The 24,915-nt window shown below is 41.6% G+C and overlaps 1 protein-coding gene across 1 annotated transcript; it reads left to right on the top strand.

Annotated features, from left to right (window-relative positions):
• Window positions 1-2,486: 2,486 nt before the first annotated feature.
• Window positions 2,487-19,046, top strand: LOC142217242 (uromodulin-like). The gene is made up of 13 exons (XM_075285435.1): window positions 2,487-2,616; window positions 2,887-3,128; window positions 3,662-3,784; window positions 4,538-4,715; window positions 5,255-5,404; window positions 6,762-6,776; window positions 8,225-9,013; window positions 9,109-9,213; window positions 11,638-11,840; window positions 12,942-13,105; window positions 14,410-14,655; window positions 16,381-16,543; window positions 18,966-19,046. Exons 1-13 carry the CDS (start codon window positions 2,502-2,504, stop codon window positions 19,044-19,046), a joined length of 2,574 nt encoding a protein of 857 aa, XP_075141536.1. The 5' UTR covers window positions 2,487-2,501.
• The last annotated feature ends 5,869 nt before the right edge of the window (window positions 19,047-24,915 follow it).

The following is a 24,915-nucleotide window of genomic DNA, read 5'->3' on the forward strand; positions in this document are numbered from 1 at the left end:
CAACCTGAGTATAAGCCGAAGCCCCTAATTTTACCACAAAAAAATGGGAAAACTTATTGACTCGACTATAAGCCTAGGGGGGAAAATGCTGGAAAATGTCAAAAATTAAAATGGTCAGAGTTGTTGGGTGCAGTAGTTTCTGGGTGATGGGGAAGGGGAGGGGGTGTTTTGGTTGTCTGTCTGCCCCTTCCTTGAGCTTGAGGACTGGGTTTTTCCCCCCACTTGGAATTCAGCCTGGCTGACTATAGGGTATCTGCAGTGCTCCTATTAACCCCTTCCTGACGGAACAGGAGCACTGCAGATACCCTATATTCAGTAGACTGGGCACTTTCAGACAAAGGGATACCTAATGTGTATGTGTTTCACAGTCATTTTCAACTTTTATATGTATTCTAGGGAAAGGAGGGATTTAGAACTTTTATTTACTTTATTTTTTATTATATTTTTTAAAGCTTCTTTTTTTTCACTATTTTATGGGAGATTCTATACATCACTATTGCGGCTGGTCATAGACCCCCCCCCAAAAAAAAAAAATAAAAAAATTATACATATATATATATATATATATATATATATACATTTTTTATTTTTTTTTTTGCTTACCTCGAGTATAAGCCGAGGGGGGCTTTTTCAGCACAAGAACTGTGCTGAAAAATTTGGCTTATAGTCGAGTATACACGGTACTTCTCTCTTTTTCTTTACGTCTTCCCTTTTTATCCATGTAAAAGCATTTCACCATTTTCTAATACTATGATCTGCAAAAATGCCAGAACTCATTGCTGTCATTGCTCTGATATACATTAAAGCTATGGGAATAGTATTAACAGGGTATAATTATGGAAATGTATGTAATGTATGCAAAAACATATAATAATCAATAATGTGTATTGATTTGTCAATGTGATTTTTTTTTTTTTTTTACAGCAAAGCCTACTTTCTTATCTGCTACAACAAAGAAATGCACTGAAGAAACAGGTATCATATATATGTTAACTACTGTAATGGTAGATGGCAACATAATAATATAAACCCTTAAAAATGTATGCTTTTTTATTTGCATTTTTAACTTTTCTTGGTTACAGCAAGTTATAATTGAAAGTGTATTGCACACGGTCTCAGACTACATTCACATTTGTGCGGCGGTGCGTCCTGCTCTGGTCTGTATGAAGCTGACAGACCCTATTGGCAGTAGCGTTACTAGGAATGGTGGGGCCTCGTGGCGAACTTTTGACATGTACCCCCCCCCCCCCCCCCGACTAACATCCTCCCTCCCCCCGAATTCCTGCATGCCCTATTATGCCCCATAGTTGTGGCTCCTGGATACAGTATTATGCTGCATAGTGGCCCCTGCACACAGTATTATGCCCCATAGTGACCCCTGAACACAGTATGATGCCCCATAGTGGCCCCTGCACACAGTATTATTTCCCACAGTGGCCCCTGTAAACAGTATGATGCCCTATAGTAGCCCTTACACACAGTATTATGCACCATTGTGGACACCCATGAACAATTATTATACTCTGGGGTCTTTTCAGACCCCAGGGTATAATAATTAGAGACTCAGGGGAGGATACAAACATAAAAAACAATGTAATTTATCTCTCCCTGGCTCTGGTGCAGTCCCTGCTGATGTTGGCCGGCTTTCAATGTGACGTCACACAAGTAGGCCTGAAGCCTGGATGGAGACAGGAGAGGTAAGTAACAGTGTTTTTTATGTTCCCTCACCTCTCTTAGCCCTCTGATCAATATACGGGGGGGCATAATAATAGTGTTTGTGGGGCCCACGGCCTCACTTGCCAAATCCAGCTCCTGCTCACAGCAGTCTCCGCAGAAGGAGATGTGCCGGCGGCCGTGAGCAGGAGCTGGGATCAGTAAGTAAATAGGACCTGTTACCAGCCTATTGAAAAAAAAACAAAAAACCCGTAGCGGTAGCAGCCGTTACCACTGCTACCCTGATAGTTACTCCCCTGCCTATTGGATATAATGAGATCCATCAAGTGTCTGTTGTTTTTTAACTAAAAATGCATGGACGAAAAAGTTGTGCATGCTGGACTATCTCATCCAGCGATATGGGTGGACACTGTAACAGACACAGACCCCAATGCAGATGTGAATGTAGCCTTACTATTTCATTTCTTCAAGGTAATTTTTAGCTCTCTTGAGTCAGAATGTCTAGCTCACCTATAATGTTCCATGGTGACTGTAAGAGTCAGAAATTCCCTGGCTACTTATTTATTTATTACTTATTTGCTTATTGATATGGCGCCATCATATTCCGCAGCACTTTACAGACCTTGTCAGTCACTGCCCCATATAGGGCTCACAATCTAAGTGCTCTATCAGTATGTCTTTGGAGAATGGGAGGAAACCGTAGTATTCGGAGGAAACCCCACACAAACACAAGGAGAACACACAAACTTTGCTACTTTTACATTGTTTGCATTTTCTATTCTCTAGAGACTTCATCTCTTACATATTTGGTGGACACAACTGGTTCTATGAGTGATGATCTAGAGGAGCTAAAGAAAGTAAATGACTGGCTTCTTGAGCGAGCTTCAGCACGGCTCCCTTGTGGGGTACGGAAATATACAATGGTAGAGTTCAATGATCCCGGTAAGTAGACTAATTACATATAATTTTCATGACTTTAATGCACAAAGATTGGGTTAGATACTTGATAACAGGTGTTATCGATGATACTACAATACCTTGGTATAAAAAGCCTGTCCCTTGAAAAATGATATCGATGATTTTGTCTATTAACACTATATCTGTTAAACACTAAAGATTATTAAAGAGCCACTTTGTACAAAATATAATTGAATATATTATTTATAAAACAAATTTTTATATGAAATTTATTTTTTAATTTTCTGTTTTCAGATGTTGGACCTGTTCGAAAAACCAATTCCAAAGCAGAGTTTGCCGAATTCTTCAATAAACTCTCTCCTTATGGAGGATTATCTGACTGCCCTGAGCTGACCATGGGGGGCCTGAAGTTGGCTTTAGAGTCTTCACCTCCTAATTCCTTTATTTTGGTCTTGACTGATGCTTCTGCTAAAGATTATTATAAAAAGGAATTGATAAACAATATATACGCTCTTATAGCAAAAACTCAATCACAGGTGAGCAGCACTTTGACAAGACATCGAAAATATATTGATAAAATATACATCCAATAAATCTTAAGATATAATTGTAAACTTTTATTGCGGTATCTGCCTGATTCTAGGGTTTAATATCATTGTGAAGAATTACCTATGTATATTGAAAAATATTTTGCGGTGTTTTGGTGTACATTGGCACAGTGGGCACATTGGGGGTCATTTACCAAGCCCTCTATGCCGTCCTGATATATTCATATATGTGTTATAATGGAAATCTATGCCAGTTAATGACTGGTGTAGTTCTCCATTCAGGCACACCAGTGTGCAACTGATTTATATAGAAGTCAGGGCTTCTTCAGAAATAATTCAGGCCCCGCACCAGTCAGGGCCATTATTAAGAGTGACTTCCGAAATGCCAGTCTTAATAAATCTGCCCCAGTATGTTTTTGACATAGACGAGTAGACGTATCATATGATTGGCTGCTACTAACAGAGAATGAAATAAGACATATTTTACGAAATAACTGACTGGTCACCTTTATTCCCTACAGGTATCTTTTTTGATCACTGGACTGTGTTCTTCAGTGAATGATCCAGGTTTCCAGATATACAATAAAATTGCATTAAAAAGTTTTGGACAGGTGTTTCAAGTCCCTGTTTCAGAACTTGGTAAAGTAAGTACAGATACATCTGTAATTCTCATGTTATTTCATGTACATATGAATAATGTAATGAAAATCTGTGTATAGGGTATGTATGTGGGGTCGAGTTACACACACACACACACACACACACACGTATGCATACATATGACCACTATGTTAGTAGTGACTCAAGAGCTAGCTCGGTTTGGATTTCATCCTGAGTGACCTGGATGTTTCCATTAGAATAAACACTGCTAGAGGTAGCATAGGTAGGTTTTGTCTATGCCCTACTTCACGTGTTCCCAAGGTAAATGCAGGCCATTAACCATTCTCCTAAACTGAGCAATAAATCGTATGGGGATTTTGATTAAAGTGGTGCCCAAGAAAATAGTGCCAAAAGATGCTGCTGCAAATGAGTTTTGATACTCTGCATGTGATAAACTTGTTGGATCTTTAGACTGCCTGGTCTACAGTTACACAGTATACATATTAGACAGTATTAGTAAATCTGCCCCCTTCAATTTTTGCTAAAGTTCAATGGAAGACCTTCATCTCATCATGCCATATTCTGTAGTGGACATACCTTTACAGAGATACTACTCGGGCTGCTTCTTCTACATGAATTAGAACACAGTCTACCAATGGGTTAGTAAATACTATGCCAATACCAGTAAACTCTCCTGGCTTCCCAGGCCAGTCCTAGTCTAGTGGCTACTAGTAGATGTCTATCTCTAGAAGGTTGGATAAGTATCGACCCTAAAGTGTTTTATTATTCATTTCAAGGCATTTGACTATTTGGACTTCATGCTGTCCAGACCTTTGAATAGCTCAACGCCTGTATTCGCCAAAGACTATTCTCCAGGTTCTCATTCTGACTCCTTTTTACTAAAGGAAAACATTACTGGTATACTTGTGAGTGTTAATGGACCACTTACTGACATTAAACTTACTGATCCAAGTGGTAAGTACATTTACCGGGGGGTTATTATTTGGTGCTTCAGCTACTTGTAATTGACCTCAGTGTATCTAAGTTTCGATAAGCAGATTGTGAGAGAATGAAGGGTGTGGTCTGGGAGGACAAGTATATTCCAGCCAGGCACCTAAAGGGTGTTTTGGTAAAGACCCACACCAGGGAGGTCAGCTGAGTAATCAAGGCCTGATAATAGTCTGTGTGTCAGGACTGAGAAGTGTGGCAACACACTGACAGAGCTGACCTGTCCAAACTGAATCTACAAAGAAAGTACTGTGCCACCCACTGTTATTGCCAAGGTGGGAGTCTGGTAGCTAGGCTTCTGTATAGTCATAGTTCTCAGCCGAGAAGGCTTTTATTTTGTTTATTTGTGCCTTTGCAAAGGCAGTTAATGCACTACAAGTGAATAAAGCCTAACTTGTGTGCAATCCAGTGTCTGTGTCCCTGTTTCCTGCACTGCTACAAGCATCTTCCTGAACGATTCCTCACAAGATTTACATCTGAACATGGATTACTCCTTTATTCTACAGGTACTGTGTTCAGACCCTCTGCGAATATAAGTGACAGTACAAAGGCAATAGGACCCATTATCCAGATAGATACTAAACCTAATGGAGGAAAATGGAATCTAAATGTAACAAGTTCAAGAGATATCTCCATACGCATAACAGGAAATAAAGGTAAAAATATCAATTTTATAATAAGCACTAGTATTTATTCATCTCCATCTTTATGACTGTGCCCTTATAGCAAAAATGTATTGAATCCCAACTTGCAATTTAGTTAATAGGCTGTTGAGTAAAATGGTGCTTATACAGTAGATGTAAATGTGCATAAACATCAATTAATTATGAAAATGCTCTGCAATCTGCAGACAGCATGTTATAGAGCAGGAGGAACTGAGCGGATTGATGTGTAGTTGTGTAGCATGAGATTAAAGGGGACCTTTCATGTCCTCATAGATGTGCAGTATTATATACCTCTAGAAAGCCGACAGTACGCATTAATTCAGCCTTTTCAGGTTTTTTTCACAGCCCAGGGATGATACTAAGCTGTAAGGCCCACCTTTCTGACAGTGGGGAGATACCAGTGCCGAAATGAACAGAACTGATATTTCCAGCACTTGGCCACATACTGGGAATTCTGCGCATTGTCGGTTTATAATAGCACACATTGAAGAGGACATGAAAGGTCCTCTTTAAGTATAACCTGCCATTTCTCCGTTAGTATTTCTCTTTTCCGTTTATGCTTAAACGAAGTAATTGAGTCCAGTGAGCGGTCCTAACAGTGATTGCAGCCATCTATGGTCACAGTCATAGTGGGGAGGCTGTTAGGACCGCACACCGGACTCAATTACTCCATCTGATTTCAATGGATAAATGACAGGTTATACTGAATCTCTTCCCACAAACCTATACATTAGTCTGCGCAGCTCCTCCTGCTCTATAACATGCTCCCTGTAGATTGCATAGCATTTTCGTGGTAACCCATTCCTTTTAAGTTGCACTATTTGACTCATTTTACTACTGAGAGTCAGTGTGATAGAGGGGTCATTGTCATTTTAATAGGCTGCCCAATGTAAGGACAGCAGATTACAGGTACAAATTTATTTTCCTAGTCCTGAGATTATACACAGGATGAATGGTTTATGAATTATACTTTGTTCATGCAGAGAATGCACCCTCTGTCCCTTCCTGCCTATCCCTGTCCTTTTTCAGTGACTGACAGGGTGCAGTTTGCACTGACACACACATTAACTAGACATTCACTCCTAGAGACTGTAGATCCCTATGCTTCATAGTATGAATGGCACAAAGAATAACTGCACATATTAAAATAGCTGTCAATTACTAAGTAGGACCGCCCACTGGACTCCTAACCATACAATGAACAGAGATATTTGCATTCTCAAAGTTCACAAACACTTCTTGCTTTGTATACACTACTGACCATATTTCTTCTTGTAATGTGAAATATTCCAGTTATAAGTATTATAATTGAAGCTAATTCTGTTTACTGTTTTTTTTTGTCTTTTAGAAACGAATGTGTCATGTAAGTTCCCAATGACAATACGTGGATCTGAGGCGGTTGGGTGTATAGTATGTGTATCTAAACAAGAATGAAAAAAAAATCATCTGTATCATATGAGCTCACAAAGCTATCATCTTAGGGTTAATACAAAACTATGGTAAAAGCAAAGCTGACTCTTCATATTCATTTTAGCTATAAACCTATTTTAGTACTAGTGTTTTTTAAGCACGTTACAGTGAACTTGTTTCTCTATCAAGGTATAGAGCAGAAGGAGCTGAGGCGAAGGATAAATAGTTTTGTGGAACAAGACGGATTATAGATAAGGCATAACTATACAGTGCACAGATCCAAAAGCAGATAGCTCCATGTCCTGTGTAGTGGCCATGCACTGGGTGCCATTACTGCAGCTTAGCTCCCAGCTACTATAGTGCCCGGCTACTATACAGGACATGGAGCAAACTGCTTCTGACACATCTCCAAACAGCTTATCTGTGCAGGGGGCCATGTTATGGCCCCCATCCATCAAATATTTATGGCCTAAGGATAGGCCATTAAAAAAAAAAAATCATGGAAATTCTTTAATACTGTCAATGTTTCAGTCTGTTCTTCTGCTCCTATGACATATCAAAACTGCAGTGTGAACATAGCCTAAGAGTGTATTGAGTTGTTTGTTTGTATTGATGTTTCACTCTGCATCACTCTGTACCTATGAGTCTTACAAGTGGACTCAACAAATGTTCTTCCATACACAAAGTGTAAGCTTTCAGTCACTGAATAGGCCCATGCACTAGACTCGTAAGGGATTGAAATTAATCACTTTACTGAAATTAACAAAATTGGTTGTACTAGTGAGGGCTACAGAAATAATTCCAACAGAGTTGGATCAGTGGAGCAGCACCTATTTAGGATGTAAAGGTGGTGGATGTGGTGAAGAATGTCGAATACTTTTCTTAAAGACGACCTGTTACCTCCCTGACATGTCTGTTTTAGTTAATATTTGTTTTCCTCATGAAATAACAATTCTGGAGCATCTTCTCATTGCTTTGTACTTTTTCTCTACTATTCCTTCTAGAATGATATGAGTAAATTCACAACTGGGTGTTGACATTCCTCTTGTCAGAGGGGTGTGTTCCTATTCAATCTGCCTTTGATAGCATTGTTTGTGCAGTGTCAGACTGCAGGTACAAATCTGCAAATGGAAACATCTAATTAGTATTCATTCACTTCTAGGAAGAATGACACAACTTATGGGTTACTGTATGTAAATGAGAATGGTTTATTATGGGGAATGGAATTATTTAGCGTCAGTGGGGGTGACAAGTCCTCTAAGAGTCATTTCAATGTAGCACAATTTTAGAAACTTCATATTTGTTGGCATCAAAGTAATGAAAGTGAATGAAGATTCATTAGTTTTTATTTTTGGTGATATAGAACTATATATATTTATAGAACTGTATATTGTTTTGTAGCTACCTCCGACTGCTCCACATGTCATCGTGACGCCACGTGTGAAGAATCTTACTCAGGCAGGAAACGGTGTTCATGTAAAGATGGATTCCTCGGAGATGGATTTAATTGCTTTGATGTTGATGAATGTGCCCAATCCTGGACCAATACATGTCCTGACAAATGTGTTAATACCTTAGGATCATATGCCTGTGGCTGCCTCAGTGGCTATAAAGAGACATCAGAAAAAGAATGTGTCGATATTGATGAATGTTCAGACTCTAAATTGAACGATTGTCACTCTCTGGCAATGTGCACCAACACTGAGGGAAGCTACTCCTGCTCATGTCCATATGGCTACTATGGAGATGGCAGACATTGTGAACTGGATGAATGTACAACTGGTGTGTGTGGTCAGGATATGGATTGTATAAAGCACACGGGATCATTCAGCTGCTTTGACCCATGCTTGGTCCACACCACACTGAATGAGCCCTGGAGAAGCACAGACAACACAGAAGATACGCACTGCGACAAAGATAAAAGTGGCTGGTACAGATTTCTAGGTGCAGGCGGAATCCGTATACCAGATAAATGTGTCATGGGGCAGAATTGTAGCACAGAAGTCCCCATTTGGATAAATGGATCACACCCCTCACCAGGAGACGGCATTGTCAGCCTGACAGCCTGCGCATACTACAGTGAAGACTGTTGTCACTGGTCAACTGCTGTCCAGGTCAAGGCTTGTCCTATTGGATATCATGTGTACAAATTAAGTGACACGCCCAAGTGTCCATTTGCTTATTGCACAGGTATGGTATACCAACTGCGAAGCTTTATGAGCACTGATTTGTTTTTTATTATTATCATTTATTTCTTTATTTTTACTTTTGTATTATTTGCTTAGACCCAAATTCTTTGAATGAGCAATGCCCATGTGCTGAGAATGAAGAACGCCAACTTGTAAATGGCGCCTATGGCTGTTACTGCAAAGATGGAGATGAAGACATTGGTATGTATAAATAAATGGATAAAAGTTTAGTAATTCATTTATTCTCAAGAGGAAAAAACAAACTGAAGAAAACACTAGTCTGCTTATCAAATGGCTTCATTTGCAGATATCTCACACTATTTCATTTTTATTATGTAGTAACTTGAGAAGGTCTAAGTATTGCAGGGGAAAACGTTAATTTGGTATGCCCATAAGGTCCCATGTAAAAAGAAATGTATACTGCATGTGATGCTTATTCTTTTTTATGTCTCTCTGTATAGCAGAGCTCAGTCTGATACACTTCTTTTTATAACTGAAAATAAGCATGTTAATTAGAGATGAGCGAACACTAAAATGTTCGAGGTTCGAAATTCGATTCGAACAGCCGCTCACTGTTCGAGTGTTCGAATGGGTTTCGAACCCCATTATAGTCTATGGGGAACATAAACTCGTTAAGGGGGAAACCCAAATTCGTGTCTGGAGGGTCACCAAGTCCACTATGACACCCCAGGAAATGATACCAACACCCTGGAATGACACTGGGACAGCAGGGGAAGCATGTCTGGGGGCATAAAAGTCACTTTATTTCATGGAAATCCCTGTCAGTTTGCGATTTTCGCAAGCTAACTTTTCCCCATAGAAATGCATTGGCCAGTGCTGATTGGCCAGAGTACGGAACTCGACCAATCAGCGCTGGCTCTGCTGGAGGAGGCGGAGTCTAAGATCGCTCCACACCAGTCTCCATTCAGGTCCGACCTTAGACTCCGCCTCCTCCGGCAGAGCCAGCGCTGATTGGCCGAAGGCTGGCCAATGCATTCCTATGCGAATGCAGAGACTTAGCAGTGCTGAGTCAGTTTTGCTCAACTACACATCTGATGCACACTCGGCACTGCTACATCAGATGTAGCAATCTGATGTAGCAGAGCCGAGGGTGCACTAGAACCCCTGTGCAAACTCAGTTCACGCTAATAGAATGCATAGGCCAGCGCTGATTGGCCAATGCATTCTATTAGCCCGATGAAGTAGAGCTGAATGTGTGTGCTAAGCACACACATTCAGCACTGCTTCATCACACCAATACAATGCATTAGCCAGTGCTGATTGGCCAGAGTACGGAATTCGGCCAATCAGCGCTGGCTCTGCTGGAGGAGGCGGAGTCTAAGGTCGGACCTGAATGGAGACTGGTGTGGAGCGATCTTAGACTCCGCCTCCTCCAGCAGAGCCAGCGCTGATTGGCCGAATTCCGTACTCTGGCCAATCAGCGCTGGCCAATGCATTCTATTAGCCCGATGAAGTAGAGCTGAATGTGTGTGCTTAGCACACACATTCAGCTCTACTTCATCGGGCTAATAGAATGCATTGGCCAATCAGCGCTGGCCAATGCATTCTATTAGCTTGATGAAGCAGAGTGTGCACAAGGGTTCAAGCGCACCCTCGGCTCTGATGTAGCAGAGCCGAGGGTGCACAAGGGTTCAAGTGCACCCTCGGCTCTCCTACATCAGAGCCGAGGGTGCGCTTGAACCCTTGTGCAGCCTTGGCTCTGCTACATCAGAGCCGAGGGTGCGCTTGAACCCTTGTGCACACTCTGCTTCATCAAGCTAATAGAATGCATTGGCCAGCACTGATTGGCCAGAGTACGGAATTCGGCCAATCAGCGCTGGCCAATGCATCCCTATGGGAAAAAGTTTATCTCACAAAAATCACAATTACACACCCGATAGAGCCCCAAAAAGTTATTTTTAATAACATTCCCCCCTAAATAAAGGTTATCCCTAGCTATCCCTGACTGTACAGCTATCCCTGTCTCATAGTCACAAAGTTCACATTCTCATATGACCCGGATTTGAAATCCACTATTCGTCTAAAATGGAGGTCACCTGATTTCGGCAGCCAATGACTTTTTCCAATTTTTTTCAATGCCCCCGGTGTCGTAGTTCCTGTCCCACCTCCCCTGCGCTGTTATTGGTGCAAAAAAGGCGCCAGGGAAGGGAATCGAATTTTGGCGCACTTTACCACGCGGTGTTCGATTCGATTCGAACATGGCGAACACCCTGATATCCGATCGAACATGTGTTCGATAGAACACTGTTCGCTCATCTCTAATGTTAATGCATATATGCCCAACAGAGGCCAAAAGGATACTCTGTCAGTCTATGGCATACGTGCTGACTATCCTGAAGTGTGCAGAAGACTCCTGCAAAAAGGGGGTGACCTACCGGCGTCCTGGAAGACTGGGTACATCTGCTGGGCCCAGTGGAGTGCTCCTGCACCTGCCAGGCTCATGGTGACATCACTTTAAGCTGCTGGGCCCCAAAACAAAATGTGTAATGTGACCACCCCCACTACAGTACTATTACTCATACTATACCTAGTATACCCACTACTTTAAATATGGTTACGATATGTAAAACAGAAATATTATAAACAATGTATATCTTGTTTCAGGTATTGAAGATTTGGAACTTGAACTGAAATGCAGCACAACTGAAATGAAGGCTTCCTTCCGGACGTGTCAGCTGAAACGTTTCCATGTTAAAAGCATTCACTTGTCAAATAGTAGTTGTACTGCAGTAAAGGAAGTCAGTAACAATGGACTGATCAGCGTTACATCTCCCCTTCGAGATGGGATATGCGGAAATCTGTTATATGTAAGTACAATTGGTTCACTGAGATACTGCTGAAGTAAGACCAAACATCCTGCCAGGGCCTTTATATTGAATATAATGCCCATAGGTTCCCATTGTGAAGAAATATAGATTTAGTTTGTGATGGCCCTCGACGTGTTTACTAGCCCACAATGTTGGACTGGAATGTGGAAGCTTTTCCCAGTGTGTACTGTACCTACATTTATTATACAGACTGGGAATACCTTCCATTATCAGATGCAGGCTCTAGTGCAGTGTGCACTGAGTCTAAGGGTGCGTTCACACGGAGTAACATGCCGCGTGATGTGGCACGTATACAGCATGTGAGACTTTGGGCACCGTAAACGCAAAATCACGGCCGCAAAATAACGTGGCGTATATGATCCGAACTCCCATTGAAATCAATGGGATCGTTTACGGCGTGCAAAGTCTCACACGCCGTATACGTGCCACATCACGTGGCACGTTATTCCGTGTGAACTCCCCCTAAGAGAAAAACACAAGAAATTATAAGACATTTAATTTTACTTTTGACAAAAAGGCCAAATAATCAAGCCTTGGATGTATGTACAATGTATAAAAAAAATCATGAGTTTGGTTCCCCGTGCATAGGTTTTTTTTTTTTCTGCAAAAATGGTGACTTTCCAGTTTTGGGCCCTGTTTGACACTTTTCAAAAAAGTGGGCAGAACAAAGTAGGAATCTAGGCTCGCCTCCAGTCTTTGACCACATTTCTGGAGCACAAGACATCCCATAATTAATAGGCCAAAGCCTTTAAAAATTTCTGATGCACAAATGGATTAGTGTACCAAGCATTGGTCTTAATAGATCAGCCCCATTATATCCTGGGACTTGAGACTAAAGTTCTCATTTCCACTAGACATCAGCAGTTACTCTTAGCAATCTGTGTCTCTCCTGGATCTATCCTTCAGCAGATCACAAAGGCAATGAAAATAAATGGGAAATGTGTAAGGCAAAGGACAAATATAAAGTAAAGGTTTTTGAGAAAATGTGAATCTGCAAATAAAGTATAGACGCCCATAATAGTTTCTATATCATTAGATCCTAATTATTAACTAGTTAATTTTTTTTCCACATTTTCCCAGACCAATGGCACACATGCAATGTACAAAAATACTATCTATGTGCAACTGGAGAAGGAAAGCGAACAGTTAATTATAAGAGATAACGATGCAGAAAGAAGTTTTACCTGCTCCTACCCTTTGGATGTGGAAATTGATCTTGGCCAGCCATTGACACCAGTCATAAGGTATGTATTACTGAATCAGATCAAATCAGGGGGAATTAAAAGATAAACATTTTTGCAAATATAAGTATTTAAAAGTTTGGCAATTTTAAAGAATTTCCCTAGTCATCTTGCTGGTGACACTCCTTTGTTTTAATAGGTTGCTAGTGGATATGACCACAAATACAATAAACTTCCTAAGATGTTATGTTCATGGAAAACCCCTAAAGGCTAAGGGCCCACAGAGTGATAAAGCGCGGCGGGAAAAATCGCGGCGGGAACACATTGCAGTTCTTCCCATAGCGTTTTAAACAGAAAGTTTGCAGAGTTTTCCTCCACGGACTTTCTGTTGCAATTATATCTATGGGAAAACCACCGTGTTTCCGTAGGCATAATTGACATGCTGCGATTTCTAAAACCGTGCTGTTTTGGAAATTCATGGTGTTTTTACTGCAAATTGTGCATGGGATTGCCTGTACTGTAAAACGTCGAGATTTTTCCCATGGCATTTCCACGGTGTTTCTGTTCCATGGGGCCCCGGCCTTAGGCAGAGGCCACATGTTGTAGAAATGAAGCTTTTTATGTTGCAGATTTTGCTGCATTTCTTGAGACAAAGCCAAGAGTGGCAGCGCATTCTGTTTTTTCATATGCGGACTTCTGCTTCCATTATATCTATAGGGAAACCACTGGCATTTCCATAAGTATAATTGACATAATTGCGGTTTTGTAAATTGCAGTGTGTCAACTGTGCATTTTTTCCACTAGGAACTCATCCAATTTGCAGCCACTGTAAAATGCCATGTTTCCTCCCCCCAGTGTTTACACCATGTAGGGCCAGTGGCCTTAGACTGAAGCCTCATGTTGTGAAAATGCAGCATTTTTGCTGCTGTGGAAACACTGAGATGAAAACACTGTACTTTACAGTACCTGCAAAGTGAATGGGATTCTGGCTAATTCCATCTCACATTGCAGGTTCCATTTAAATCTCTGGAAAACCCATAGCAGGCCATAGCAAAAAAGTGAGGTGGGGAAAATTGGAGTGGAAACATATTGTGCTTTCTGATTCAATTATACCTATCAAGAAATCGCCGCCTTTTCAGTAGGTATAATTGACATGCTACGATTTCCAAAACTGCGATGGTTTTGGAAATCACAGCATTTCCGTTGTGCATATTTTTCTGCAATGTGTGGACAGGTTTCACTGGAATTGCAGGGACTGTAAAACGCTGCTGTGTTTATACCACATGGGGCCCCTAGCCTGAGAGAATTCTAGGTCTTCAAGCAATGCAGTAATAGATAATACATGGATTGTTCCCTTTCATTTACAGTGCACAGAATGTTAAAACTGTCGGCACTGGGAAATTCAAAGCTCGAATGGTGCTGTACAGGAATGAAAGCTTCCAATCTCCATACATCCGTACACCAGTGACACTATCAACAACCAAAAGACTGTATGTGGGAGTCATTCTTGAGGGTCAAACAAATTCTCAGTATGCTGTGGTTATGAAGAACTGTTATGCCACTCCGAGCAGACACGCCAGTGACTCTGTGCAACATCCCATCATTAAGAACAAGTAAGTAACAGGTAAATGTCATTGTGCAAATAAGTTATTTCCTGCTGCTCTTTATAGGATCATATTCTTAATATTTTAGTGATGTAATTCCATGTTTCTAAAGTATTCTAATTTGGTACAAGTGTGTTAATATCAGTGATTAATAGAGACATATTGGAGGTGAATTAGACTTGGTTCACACAATGCAATATGGAGAGCAATTTGAGGCGTTCTTCCAGCTAAAATTCCTCTACAAATTCCAGTCACTTGGATCCCACGACAAAAAGCCGAATCAGAGCTGGAGGTTTACTGCTGTGGCTTTTTACACTGAGTACCTACCTTTACCTGTACTGCTATAAGATGTACAGATGCTGGTAAATATTGAGCACATTGTGCCAAGTATACAAAAAAAGCTTGTATAATAAAACTAGTACAACCTGGCAGCCATGTTAAGCACATGTGCTCATGTACACCATCAAAAATTATGCCTGTAAACACATCATTATTATGGTGCCCCCTATATCTTCATGTCAATACCACTAGAAAAGGTTCAAATTCTGTCCTTGATCACACACTGATAGGCACATCTTGTTCATTAGACTATGTATGGCTTCAGTATATGCATAGGTATACTGATGAAACAAGTCTTAACATTTAATAAGTTAAATAAATAGTTTCAGTAAACTTTAACTTGATAGGATAGGTCATCAGTATGTGATCTGTGGGGACCTGACATCTGGACCCCATACAGACAGCACCGCACCTCCCATGAGGCGACCTGAAGCGACCGCTTCAGGCGGCGCTATGTCAGGGCCCCAGGGAGGGCGGCATTTTTGCTTACCTAAGCCAGTCCAGGACAAGCTGTCCTGGACTGGCTTAGCCCCGAGCGGTGGATTGGGGAGGCCGCTGGAGCAGCGCTGCTCCAGCGGCCTCCGCTCACGCTCAGGCAGAGAGCAGGTCCTCTCCGTGCCTGCTCTCTGCCTGAGAACGCCACTAAGCCCCGCCCCCCTCACTTCACCCACCCCCTTCATTCCGTCACGCCCCTCCGCTCCGCCCCCTCCTCCCGGGGGGGGGGCTTACTGTCGTTCGCCTCCAGCAGCGAAAGGGGCAGGTTCACCCCTGCATACAGATCATCTGTTCTAGCATCCACCAGGTAGTGGTGCAGTGAACTGGAAATGCATGCAGTCTGGTCCTTCTCCAGTGAGAGGAGCAGAAGGACAGCCCTGTCCACTCTATAGTGGTGGTTCTGCTGTGCAGCTATATGAGCAGAAGCATTCACTACACGTCAACTGCAGCAGCATCCAGCGAAAACAGCTGATCTGTGCATGGTCTGGGTGTTGGATCCCCACAGAATAGATACTGATGATTTATCCTTTGTAGGCAACTTTGATAAATCAGACTCCACCCCCTGTGCACTTGCAGGCTGATTTGCATATCCATCAGAAGATGATTTTCTCTGCATTGCTTCCTCAGTTTTTGGTTATGAAGAGATGTTTCTGCTCCTAGTAAAGGCCCCTACACGGTGCTATTATTGGTTTGAGAGGCATTTTGGTATTCATAGACTTCCTTTAGAAATGTTATGGAGTAATGTTTAGAATTCCCAATGCTTTTTTGTTTCTGCTTTCTTATGTTCTCATATGAAAGTCAAGTTCCGGCTTGTGTGACTCATACATCATTAAGACATGCCATATACATACTGTTTGCTGTATACAGCATGTACATTCAGTCTGCTTTGCTTTATTCTAGATGCCCAAACAAGAGGGACAGAAGTATCAAAGTGATGCAAAATGGAGTCTCCACAGAAGGACGGTTTTCTCTTCATATGTTTAAGTTCATTGGAAATGAAAACCTAGTTTATTTACACTGTGAAGTTAACATTTGTGACACAAGAAAGGGACCCTGCAAACCAGTAAGTGAAATGTTTTGATCTGCCACCACTGCTTCTATATGGGTCCATAGTCATCTATCGGCACCATATTAGGAATCAATACAACCCAGATCCATAATATGGTAGTGTACATAATGCCTAAAGGTTATGAAGCGCAGATTGATACTCGTATATATTGATGTAAAAAGCAGGATTTTGGCAAAAGAGACAAAGTATCAAAACTGAGCCCTAATGCCTGGTTCACATCTGTGTTTGGTAATCCGTTCAGGGGAGTCCGCATGGCCCCCCCCCCCCCCCCCCAAACGGACTACCGAATGTACTGGCAAGCGGTGTGCAGTGACTATAGATGGAGTCCGTGTGCTTTCTGCGCGCTGCCCGCACAAATCATGCGGACATGACAGTAGATCACAAAGTACTATATATTATATAGTATTATAGTCTATGGAGTCCATGTGCTTTCACTGCACACCACTTAGATTACCAAACACAGATGAGAACCAGGCATAAGAAGGGGTTTGCAAGGAATTCAGAAGATAAATAGGTGTCTAATGTTTAATACCAATATATTGTGTGGGTAACCGCTCAGATAGATGCTCGGTAGCAGTGCAGGAAACAGGGACACAGGCACTGAATTGCACACAAGTTCAGGCTTTATTCACTTGCGGTGCATTAATTGCCTTTTCAAAGGCTCAAATACACTCACCGGCCACTTTATTAGGTACACCATGCTAGTAATGGGTTGGACCCCCTTTTGCCTTCAGAACTGCCTCAATTCTTCGTGGCATAGATACAACAAGGTGCTGGAAGCATTCCTCAGAGATTTTGGTCCATATTGACATGATGACATCACACAGTTGCAGTCGCAGATTTGTCGGCTGCACATCCATGATGCAAATCTCCCGTTCCACCACATCCCAAAGATGCTCTATTGGATTGAGATCTGGTGACTGTGGAGGCCATTGGAGTACAGTGAACTCATTGTCATGTTCAAGAAACCAGTCTGAGATGATTCCAGCTTTATGACATGGCGCATTATCCTGCTGAAAGTAGCCATCAGATGTTGGGTACATTGTGGTCATAAAGGGATGGACATGGTCAGCAACAATACTCAGGTAGGCTTTGGCGTTGCAACGATGCTCAATTGGTACCAAGGGGCCCAAAGAGTGCCAAAAAAATATTCCCCACACCATGACACCACCACCACCAGCCTGAACCGTTGATACAAGGCAGGATGGATCCATGCTTTCATGTTGTTGACGCCAAATTCTGACCCTACCATCCGAATGTCGCAGCAGAAATCGAGACTCATCAGACCAGGCAACGTTTTTCCAATCTTCAATTGTCCAATTTCGATGAGCTTGTGCAAATTGTAGCCTCAGTTTCCTGTTCTTAGCTGAAAGGAGTGGCACCCGGTGTGGTCTTCTGCTGCTGTAGCCCATCTGCCTCAAAGTTCGACGTACTGTGCGTTCAGAGATGCTCTTCTGGCTACCTTGGTTGTAACGGGTGGCTATTTGAGTCACTGTTGCCTTTCTATCAGCTCGAACCAGTCTGGCCATTCTCCTCTGACCTCTGGCATCAACAACGCATTTCCGCCCACAGAACTGCCGCTCACTGGATGTTTTTTCTTTTTCGGACCATTCTCTGTAAACCCTAGAGATGGTTGTGCGTGAAAATCCCAGTAGATCAGCAGTTTCTGAAATACTCAGACCAGCCCTTCTGGCACCAACAACCATGCCACGTTCAAAGGCACTCAAATCACCTTTCTTCCCCATACTGATGCTCGGTTTGAACTGCAGGAGATTGTCTTGACCATGTCTACATGCCTAAATGCACTGAGTTGCCGCCATGTGATTGGCTGATTAGAAATTAAGTGTTAACGAGCAGTTGGACAGGTGTACCTAATAAAGTGGCCGGTGAGTGTAAACAAAACAAAACCCTTCTCGGCTGAGAACTAAACTAAACACAAACAAACTTTTCCCTGTCTATACAGGAGACTGGCTACCAGACTCCCAGCTTGGCAACAACATTGGGTGGCACAGTACCTGCTTTATATGTTCAGTCTGAACAGGTCAGCTCTGTCAGGGTGGTGCCACACTTCCCAGTCCTCACACACAGACTTTATCAGGCCTTGATTACCCAGCTGACCTCCCTGGTGTGGGTTTTTACCATACACCCTTTAGGTGCCTGGTTGCAATGTACCTGTCTTCCCATACCACACCCTTCACTCTCTCACAATTGTTAAAGGGGTTTTTAGGTCTATGATACTGATAGTTGTTGCCGCTTTGCTGTTTTCCAAGCACAGAAGGAAAAGTCATCGATATCATAGTCTCAGAATACCCCTTTAAACAATACAATAGTAAATTATGGAAATGTTATTGTGTAATTTTATTCTCCTGTATAAGTTATGCTCCTGACATAATTTTATATAACATCATATTTCTAGTCTTGTTCTGGTGTCAAAACCAATGGAAGTATCACTGAGGAAAACCGTCTAGTTGTAAAGTGTGGACCCATAGCTCGATAAGGTACGTCTTACGCAAATCACTAGCATTTACAGAGCGGATAGTCCAGATGGGGGCAATCTTTAGGGCTTGTTCAGATCGCCATCACATTCTGCAGCACTTTACAGACACTGTCAATCACTGTCTCATATAGGGCTCACAATCTACATTCCCTATCAGTATGTCTTTGGAGAGTAGGAGGAAATCCACTCAAGCACCGGGGGGGGGGGGGGGGGGGACGACAAACTCCTGAAGAATCTGCAATCCACTGCAAGTTCGAGCAGAATGATTATTTTTTCAGCTTCCTATTCTGATCTCTGCCTTCATTGAACATGGTGAGACTTAGGCTCTATATTATGGAAATGCAGCTTTCTTTGTTACAGATTTTGTAGCGTTTTTGTTTTTTTTTAAGTCAAACCCAGGAGTGGATTGAGAAGGGAGAAGTATAAGAGCTTCCTATATATTTCCCATTTCTTTAGCCATTTTGTCTCAAAAACACAGCAAAATCTGCAACAAAAAAACTACGTTTCTGCAATGTGAGGCCTCAGACTCCAGCAGGATGAGGGCAGAATCTAAGGGCCCCTTCACACGGCGTAAGCGCTCGGCTCATTCCGAGCCGTACACGCGAGCGCTTGTAAACACTTCCCATTCACTTCAATGGGAGCGCTCGTAAAGCCGGCTTTACGAGCGCTCCCATTGAAGTGAATGGGAAGTGTTTAAAAGCGCTCGCGTGTACGGCTCGGAATGAGCCGAGCGCTTCTGCCATGTGAAGGGGCCCTAATGCTGATTTCTGGATGGAAGCTGCCTGAAAATCAGATACACCATGTCAACATATCCTTATCAGCACCTAAACATAATACTTAGACTCATAAATTGTCATCATCCTAATTTAGTCTACAGTAAATACTCGGTAAGGTTAAAGCCCCACATTGCAGAAATGCAGCTTTTTTGTTGTTGCAGATTTTGTTGCGCTTTTTTGAGCCAAAGCCAAGAATGGCTTCAGAGGGAATGGGGAATACATAGGAAATTCTTATACTTCTCCCTTCTGCTCAATTCACTCCTGGCTTTGGCTCAAAAAAGCCACAACAAAATCTGCAACAAATAAAGCTGCGTTTCTGCAATGTGGGGCCTTAGCCTTAATGAATAAATAGGATTAGAGCATTTAAGAGAAACATTTTCTATTTTGCGCAGTTTTTTTATGTTTAACTTTTAAACATTCCTTTACAGATTTGTCACCTCATAGAGCAGAACAGAACAGAAAAATGTGTTATACATTGAAGCAGCCATGAAATAACACTTGCTGTGTAACTACTAGATGGAATTTTTTTCATAAAGGGGTATTCCCACGTCGCATACTCACCAGTCTTTGTTTCTTTGAAATCTTCTGTCTTCCGGCTTTGTTTCGTCATTGGTGGGCGGGGTCACATATCCAAAGCCAAGCGACGAGATGCCGCCGACCCTGCGTGCGCGCTCATAGACCAGTCTAACCTTCACAATGCAAATACAGACCCAACAGGGTGCCGGGTCTGTATTCGCATTGTGAAGGCTAGACTGGTGTATGAGCGTGCACGCAGGGCCGGCGGCATCTCGCCGCTTGGCTTTGCATATGTGACCCCGGAGCGGAATAACAGCATCGCTTCTGCCGCTGCTGGCTTCATGCAGGGCAGAAGCATAGCGATGTTGCTGGCTTCACCTGTGCTGACGTCTAACAGTCCCCAGCATCCACCTCTCTATTACAGCGGATGCCGGGGACAGTTAGATGCCGGCACAGGTGAAGCCAGCAACATCGCTATGCTTCTGCCCTGCATGAAGCCAGCAGCGGCAGAAGCGATGCTGCTATTCCGGGGGGGGGCGAGGAGCAGAATAGCAGCGTATAACCCTGTGCCGGCGTCTAATCCTGCATTGGCGGCCCCTTCCCCCAAAGGGTAAGCTACCCCCCCCTCCAGGCTCGCTCCCGTGCACTTAGCCCCTCCTCCCTCCCCCTGAGAGCAGCAGATACATCACTTGACTCATGAGCAGCTAGGTCAGGGCTGTGGCCACAAAAAAATGAATAAAATAAGATAGTGGACAAACAAAGCAGTTTTGCTGAAGCAGTGTATTTAGGAAAAGTCTTACATTCATATTAACAAGCAGTATAGATAGGATCCTTGTGATGGGACAACCCTTTTAAATAAAATGCATCATCTTAATGTCACTTGAGCACCGTCATAAATTACATACTTGGTTAGTGAAGTGAGGACATTCATTCAGTGTAATATGCTATCCTTCCTTACCTTTCCCCTTGGCTGGATGTGTCCAGGTGTATATGTCACAAGATGGCCAGCTGTTCATCAAAACAACATAATTTTATAATATAGGTCGATGAATGCTAACCCCTGCCTGCCTGTCTCTATATTGTACAGACGAAGGCAGGTATGCCGAAACGCACGCGCGTCGGGTGAGAGCCGGCGTGTCCTCTTAATGCCCTATAATTTATTCTCATGCTGCTTTTATGATGGGTAAGCTTTACTCTTCAATATGTATATGACGTGTTGTACACCTTGTGACTAAACCTTACTATTGTAGAGCAAGCTCCATGTACATTTTATATTATCCTTTTTCCTTGCACTTTAATATCTAATAACTAACAATTGGGTGTTTGGCCACTATTCCATCATTATTACAGTGAGGCCTTTTGTATATTTGCAGACGTCTGCATACACAATTTACTATACTACAACTCTACCTAATCCTGTGTATTTGAGTCTCACTGGATAGCTGACCTATTTGGTCTATTTGCTATAGGCTTAAAAATGTATATCTCTCTATTATCTGTACTTTATTGTTATTTAGGGCACCATTGGACACTTTCGCTGTGCTCATTTTTGTATATTTACTGTTGCCATTTGCATCATATATTTTGTATAATTTTTTAATGTGGTAAATATTAAAGTTTGTATATTTTATTCATTATGAATCTTGGTCTTTTATGACCTCATTATTCTGAGTGTCTGTTTACCTTTTTTTTTGGTCTCTCTATATTTGTTTTTGGGTTAGACACGTTATCTTTGATGTAGGACCTCTATTTGGGATCATATTATTTGTATAAAAACCACATTTTTTTCTTCCCTCTCATGTGCTAAGTTTTTTGTTATATTGTATTGGTCTTGTAAGATATTGGAGTCCTTAACTAAAATTGTGCTATACAACCATAAACTTAAATGTATTTTATTGACATTTTAAGTGATAGACCAACACAAAGTAACATATAATTGCAAAGTGGAATTAAAATGATACATGGTTTCAAAATTTTAATCAAAAATCTGCAAAGTGTGACGTGCAAAAGTATTCAGCTCCCTCTACTCTGATAGTCCTAAATAAAATCCAGTGCAATGAATTGCTTCAGAAATAAATTAATTAGTTAATAGAGTCCAGCTGTGTGTAATGTGGTCTCAGTATAAATACACCTGTTCTGTGAAGGCCTCAGTGGTTTGTTAAAGAACACTAGTGAAAAAACAGCATCATGAAGACCAAGGAACAGGTCAGAGATAAAGTTGTGGAGAAGTTTAAAGCAGGGTTTGGTTATAAAAACATGTCACAAGCTTTGAGCATCCCAAACAGCACTGTTAATCCATCATCCAAAAATGGAAAAAGGATTCTACAACTGCAAATCTACCAAGATATGGCTGTCCACTTAAACTTAAAGATTGAGCAAGGAGAGCACTGGTCAGAGAAACAGCCAAGAGGCCCATGGTCACTCTGGAAGAGCTGCAGAAATCCTCAGCTCAGGTGGGAGAATCTGTCCACAGGACAACTATAGGTCATGCACATCACAAATCTGACCTTTAGGAAAGAATGGCAAGAAGAAAACCATTGTTGAAACAAAGACATAAGAAGTGCCAGAGGCTGGGTAAAAGTGGCTGTGGCTAGGCGAGATCCTTCACACACCAGCTCACCACATATCATTTGACCAACATAAGATTCTTCTTAAAGAGAAAGTCCAAGCAAGTGCAGCAACATTTCTAGCAGTAAATGGTAGACATCCTCATACAGACTCCAAGGAGTTAGGGAAAAAGAAATAGATGACAACATCATCATCACAGAAAAAAACCCATAAATTATATTCCTCCTTCTTTTTCTCAGGCGACAGAAGAAGCTGTAAAAATAAAAAATACCTATTGTAAATTATGTCAACTACACTCATATTCATCATCAGAAGCAACTGTAAAATGTGACGTGACTTTTGCAAGTGGTCAACAGAGTCCTCGACCTCAACGACACTCTTGTTTTCTCCACTCCATTAAAACCAACTTTACAAACGTCTTGCTTTACTTGATAATGATTATATCATCAATGTAATATCCCAAACAGAAGAAGACACTGTGATAAAGCAATGGACACAGCGGCGTAACTACAGACTTGCAGGCCCTGGTGCAAAAGTTCTGCTTTGCGCCCCCTGCGAGACTTAACCTAACAGCCATCAGCTACATCCAATCCCATCCCATTTTAGCAGCATTTACATTTCTCTTTCCTTCTCTATCTGGGCCCAAACTGCCATGAAGAATTGTTCACAACATATCTGTGCACATAAGCTTCCCATCATTCCAATATGAAAACACTGTCTGATTCAGGTGACCCCAACCTGTCCATTTGCACTACTGGGTTGATATGCTGAGTTCTGATAACAAACTCCTTTTGAAAGCTGCAAAAATATCTAGAGTGCATGCTATCTGATAAGGTTATGTGTGAAAATATCAACATTAATAATATTTTGGACAGTCAACCTAAGCATGTCAAACAACTGATCACAGTGATTGAGCAGATCAAGCATGTTTAGAATGCACTGCATACTGTCCCGTACTATGATCACTGTGGGGCAGTATGTTGCCAGGTGGTAAGGACGCCAAGCAGCATAGATACCCATAATGCAATGCATCCCCCTCCCAGTACGATATTCAGGCTGGGAAATCCGGTCCGAGTTTCATGGGTGAAACTTAGTTGTGTGAACGAGGAGTAACAATGCAAGGCATGAAGAAAGCACTGTACACCATTGTGTCAAATTCTCCAAAGTATATAATACCAGGATGTTCAATAGATGACCTATACTAAAGACAATTGTGTAGCTATTCCTATGTTGGTTATATACTTCAGCAGCACAAATGTCTCTTTTTCTCTTTATTTTGGTACAATGTATCACTGTAAAGGGCTATTAGCCTATAATTTGAGGCGACAGAACTTAGTTACATATCAGTCATAAAGCAACCATTGTTATCATTCGAAATAATGTGATTTTAATAAATTAATTTTAATGAACAAGTTATTTCTTTTATATAATGTCTCCTGGTATATAAGGTCAGGCTATCACACAGTAATACAGTACACACTGAGAGTTTGATAAAGATTAGGTATTTGGCAGATGTTCCCAACATTGCACAAAACACGGAAACATACTGTGAATTTCATCAATAAGGTATTTATTATATGCAAAGCAATGGCACCAGTGTAGATTACTATGTATGCCGTCTAATCCATAGTCTATTATACCTGTTATTCTGTTACCAATGAAGTTATTATCCTTGACCAAATGCCAAAACGCATGTCATATAGAAGTATGAACTATTAAAGAACTGTGCTAAACAATGGACTCTGAACACGTGAGGCATCTTATGGCACTGGTTAACCCATAAAGGACCCTCAAGGATTTGATGAACATGATTGGAAAATACTGCATTAGATATTACAATTTCTTCCTTCTACAACTCTAATTCCAATAAAGTTGGTTGCTGAGTAAAATGTAAAGAAAAACAAGGTTGCAATAATTTAGAAATCTCAAATAACCATATTTTATTATGACAATAAATATAATAAACTATAACACATATCAGAAGGTGGGGATAACGTTACTCCTTAGGG

Source organism: Leptodactylus fuscus, chromosome 8 (assembly GCF_031893055.1).
Source record: "Leptodactylus fuscus isolate aLepFus1 chromosome 8, aLepFus1.hap2, whole genome shotgun sequence".
NCBI lineage: Eukaryota > Metazoa > Chordata > Amphibia > Anura > Leptodactylidae > Leptodactylus > Leptodactylus fuscus.

Coding starts and splice junctions, on each gene's coding strand:
- LOC142217242 (XM_075285435.1), top strand. CDS start 2,502: ATGAGTGATGATCTAGAGGAGCTAAAGAAAGTAAATGACTGGCTTCTT. Junction 9,014..9,108: donor TCCATTTGCTTATTGCACAG/GTATGGTATACC, acceptor TTATTTGCTTAG/ACCCAAATTCTTTGAATGAG. Junction 11,841..12,941: donor TATGCGGAAATCTGTTATAT/GTAAGTACAATT, acceptor ACATTTTCCCAG/ACCAATGGCACACATGCAAT.